Source organism: Elephantulus edwardii, unplaced genomic scaffold (assembly GCF_000299155.1).
Source record: "Elephantulus edwardii isolate Elephantulus edwardi_28Jun2011 unplaced genomic scaffold, EleEdw1.0 scaffold00063, whole genome shotgun sequence".
Taxonomy (NCBI): domain Eukaryota; kingdom Metazoa; phylum Chordata; class Mammalia; order Macroscelidea; family Macroscelididae; genus Elephantulus; species Elephantulus edwardii.
In genome coordinates, this window is record NW_006399813.1 from 7,355,689 (window position 1) to 7,359,929 (window position 4,241).

The window sequence follows — 4,241 nt, forward strand, 5'->3', positions numbered from 1 at the left end:
TTTGGGACAATGTAGTTAGCTTTACTGTACCTCAATTTCTTTCTCTCTGCAAGAGGGATAACTGTAGACTTCTCTCACAGGGTTGTTGAAAGCTTTCATGAAACAATACATGTAATGTGCTCAGTACATAGACACATAGCAAGTCCTGAGTGAATATTTTCAGTATTATTGGTAGATAGGTCTATCACTGCAGCCTTCAATATGACTTGAATCTCAATATCAAGAAGACAAAAATTCTCACCATTGGGCCAATTGGCAACATAAGGATGGATGGTGAAGAGATTAACAGCTTTAGTTTGCTTGGCTCCACAATCAACACTCTTGCCACCAGCAGCCAGGAACTTAAAAGACGTATTGCAACAGGAAAGTTTGCTGTTAGGGACCTCTCCAAAGTACTGAAGAGCAATGGTGTCACTCTGGAGACTAAGGTGCACCTGGTATAGGCCATGGTCTTTGTAATCACTGGCTATGCATCAGAGAATTGGACAATGACTAGAGATGATAGAAGGAGAATTGATGCCTTTGAGCTGTGGTGTTGGAGAAGAGTATTGAATATATCATGGACTGCTAAGAAAACAAACAGGTTCATCATGGAGAGGTCAAACCGGGCTGTTCCTTGGAGGCAAGGATTCTGAAGCTTTGTCCGACATACTTTGGACATGTTGCAAGGAGGGACCAGTCCTTGGAGAAGTACCTCATGCTTGGGAGGGTGGAAGAACAGCACAGGAGAGGAAGACCCTCGATGAGATGGATTGATTCAGTGACTGGGGTTATTGGGGTAGATGTGTCAGAGACAGTGAGATTGGCACATGATAGAGCAGGGTTTAGGGCTATTGTACATAGGGTGCTATGAGTCACAGGTGACTCGACAGCACATAACAACAGTATTGGAAGCAGTAATGTGGAAAGATATAGTAGGATACAACAATATTTCTTATCTCTTTCATTACATAATAATATTGTAAAACATTTTCTCTGAGATACATAGGATGCTAAGAAAATATGTTTTCATTACAGCTTTGTGCCCAAAGCCAGAAGTACCAAATGGAAAGCTATCTGTGGAGAAGGATCGGTACATGAGCCCTGAGACTCTCAGTGTCCAGTGTGATCCTGGCTACAGGATGATCGGCTCCCCGAGTATCTCTTGCTCAGAGAACAAATCCTGGAGCCCAAAAGTGCCCAAGTGTGAGAGGGTGAGTAGCTTCCATTCAACGCATTTTGTGGTGTGTCTCAATATCAATTACAGAGAAATGGAATGGTCCATGGAATAGAAATAATGGCAATAAGCTTTGCCCTCAAAGGATATACTTAAATGTTGGAGTTGATTTCTAACGTGTTTACAGGGACTTCAGGTTATTTCTGTCTCGAAGCATCGTGGCAAGGCTACGGTAGTGGCAAAATTGCACCTATTTGATGGCAGGATGACCTAGTTCTGCCTGCAGATTTCATTGATTGGATGTTCTGAACCCTTTTCCCCCAGCTGAATCCAGTTCATGGGGAACTAACAGGTATTGGATTGGAAGTGTGCTCCTTAGGGATTTCAAATTGTGAGTTTCAGAAAATCATTAGGGCTTTCTTCCAATATGTCTCTTGGATAGACTTGAGCCATCAGTCTTTAAGTTCATAGGTAAATGTTAACCGTCTGCCCATGTAAAGACTCCCTCTTCCCCCTACCCAGTCTTATTTTCTCCAGTACATGAAGCATGTTGCTCCATTTGTGGTTAGTTGGCAGGGCTGACAAGCCAGTTGCTTTTCAAGAATATTCGGAAGGATTCTCTTTCAGCTTTACTTTCTCTTTGCTTTAGCTGAATACCACCCAAGAAGGGTACAAATTCAGATGTCAAGAAAATACATTGCTAAGTAGGTTCTGCCCGTTCCCCCCTTTAGTTTCCTCACCATCCATCAGTCCTGGGGTCATTCTTCATCTTCAGTCATGAGGCTTCCTGAGAGCAGCTCAGGACTTCAAGGGAGAGGCTCAGAGATCACCTTTTAACATTTCTTTTTTCAGGAAGTCCCTGGAGATCGTGAAATCCTCCTGGCAGGCCAAAACCTTTTACAATGTCTCCCAAGTGCTTGGGACTCAAAAACGGCCCTGGAGATACAGAAACTTTCTCTGGAGATTGGAAAACTAGAGCAAGAGAGAGACAAAGGTAAAAGGGTTTAAATGCACTGCATCTCCTTCCCCAAGAAGATGAATACCAGATTGGATGTTTTGGGCAGACCGCGGTTCAGCAACCCCATTTTAGCATCACTGTTTATTGCAATACATCGTTTTGGCAAAACATGCTCATGTACATAGTGACCATGGGAATTCAGAATTACTGAAAACTTGTACCATTATCACTGAACTTAATTCTTAACTCTTCACTTTTCTGGGTTTAACAGATTAGCTAAAATAAATACTATCTAATAAAAATGAGCTTGCCCTTATTTTCATTTAGATGCCTATGTTATAGGATGTTCTTGCTAAAATTCACTCCTGAAACTAGAGCTCTGTTTCTCTCCATTTTTTTTACAGTCACAACAAAACACTCAAACACAGGAGCAACAAGTTACATCTAGCAGTGTTCAAATAATCATGCCTTTCATTTTTTACCCCAAGTGCAGAGTTTAGAAAATAATATACCCTAGTTTGTGATAGCAAGCCCTGGTGAAGCAGTGGTTATGTATGCAGCTGCTAACTGAAAGGTCATCAGTTCAAATTCATCAGCCTCTGCATGAATGGAAAGATCTGACGATATGCTTCTGTAAAGATTTCAGCCTAGGAAACCTTTTAGGACAGTTCAACTCTATCCCAGAGGCAAATGGTAATCCAGAACGAGTTAATGATAGACTGTTCTCCTTGGTCAATGTAACCCTCTTCCCTTGCCCCGCCTTCCCCTCTATTTTTCCATTTTCTTTTTTCTGCCCCCCAGAGCCTTCTCTAATATGTGTGATTTTTTCCCTTTTCTTTTCTTTTTGTGATTTTTTTTCCCCCCAAAGTGCTAAAGAATCAACTCCAAGTCTAGACGACACACATGTGTTAAATAAAGTGTTGGTACTATTCGTTGTAGTCAAGTCAATTTGAACTCATGTTGACCCCTGGGGTGCAGAGTATAATTCCTCCATAGGATGTTCAAAGAGGCAAACTTTTGAAAGCAGATTGCCAGGCCTGTGTTCTGAAGCCTGGAGTGCCTGAGTGGGTTCAAATGAATAATCCCTGGTTTAGTAGCAGAGCACTGAAATGCGTGTTCCACACAGAGATATGTAATAAAATATTGCTCAGTCCTGTATCATCTTAATGATCATTGGCATGTTTCAGTTCATTGTTGTGGTCATTGTATCCATTCATTTCATTTAACGTTTCTCTCTTTTTCATTGGTCCTTGATTTTACCAATAGGAGGAGGGTGGGCAATCTCCTCCTGTGTGATTAACTGCCTCTGAAAACCTGCCAGAGGGTCAGCTATGGGTTGGTTCTGACGCTATGATACACAACAACAAAAACAAAAACATTTCCCCAAACATGATATCCATTTCTAGCAATTGGTGTTTTCTACTGCTTCTCAAGAAACAGAGCCAAAGTCTTACCATTCTTGATTCTAAGGAACATATGAGTTGCATTTCTTCCAAGATTGATTTTTCCCCCCTTCCTGTTCTGGAAACTGAAAATTTATGTAATTCTTCCAAGCTCCATGATTCAATTGCAGTATGTTAGAATGTTCTTGCTAAATACTGTCAAGTATGACTCATGGCAACTTTATGAACAATTGATCTGAATTCTGTGCTATCCTTACACCATCTTTATCATCCTCAACACAGTTGATTCCCTTGCCTCAGATACTGTATCAATCTGCCTCATTGACAGTTTTCCTTTCCTTCACTGACCCTCCACCTTTCCAGACATGATGTCCCTTTCTGAGGAGTAGCCTCTCCTAACAGCATGTCCAAACAGCAAGTTGAAGCTTCACCATCTTTGCCTCCAAGGAATATTCGGTTTGCTCTATCTCCGAAACATATCCATTTGTTCTTTTGACAATACATGGGATATTCTGCTCTCTTCTCCAACACCACAACCCAAATGCATTGATTCTTCTCCTGTCATCCTTATTCATTGTCTAGCTCTCAGATATGTAGTAGGTGATTGGAAAGACTGTGACTAAAGTCAGGATTGTTGTTTGCTGTGTACTGTTGAGTCAGGATTGCCCATCAGGTTTGAAACACGTACACTTGGGTTTTTTTTCCTGTTTTTTTTTTTTTTTAA

The 4,241-nt window shown here is 41.2% G+C and overlaps 1 protein-coding gene across 1 annotated transcript in view; it reads left to right on the forward strand.

Moving 5' to 3' along the window:
- The first annotated feature begins 1,076 nt into the window (after positions 1-1,076).
- Positions 1,077-4,241, forward strand: part of CD55 (CD55 molecule, decay accelerating factor for complement (Cromer blood group)) — a 219,443-nt gene continuing 216,278 nt past the window's right edge. Inside the window, exons 1-2 of the mRNA XM_006888002.1 lie at positions 1,077-1,193; positions 2,009-2,150. Of these exons, the coding sequence (XP_006888064.1) occupies positions 1,077-1,193; positions 2,009-2,150 (259 nt within the window). The remainder of the gene's footprint in view (positions 1,194-2,008; positions 2,151-4,241) is intronic.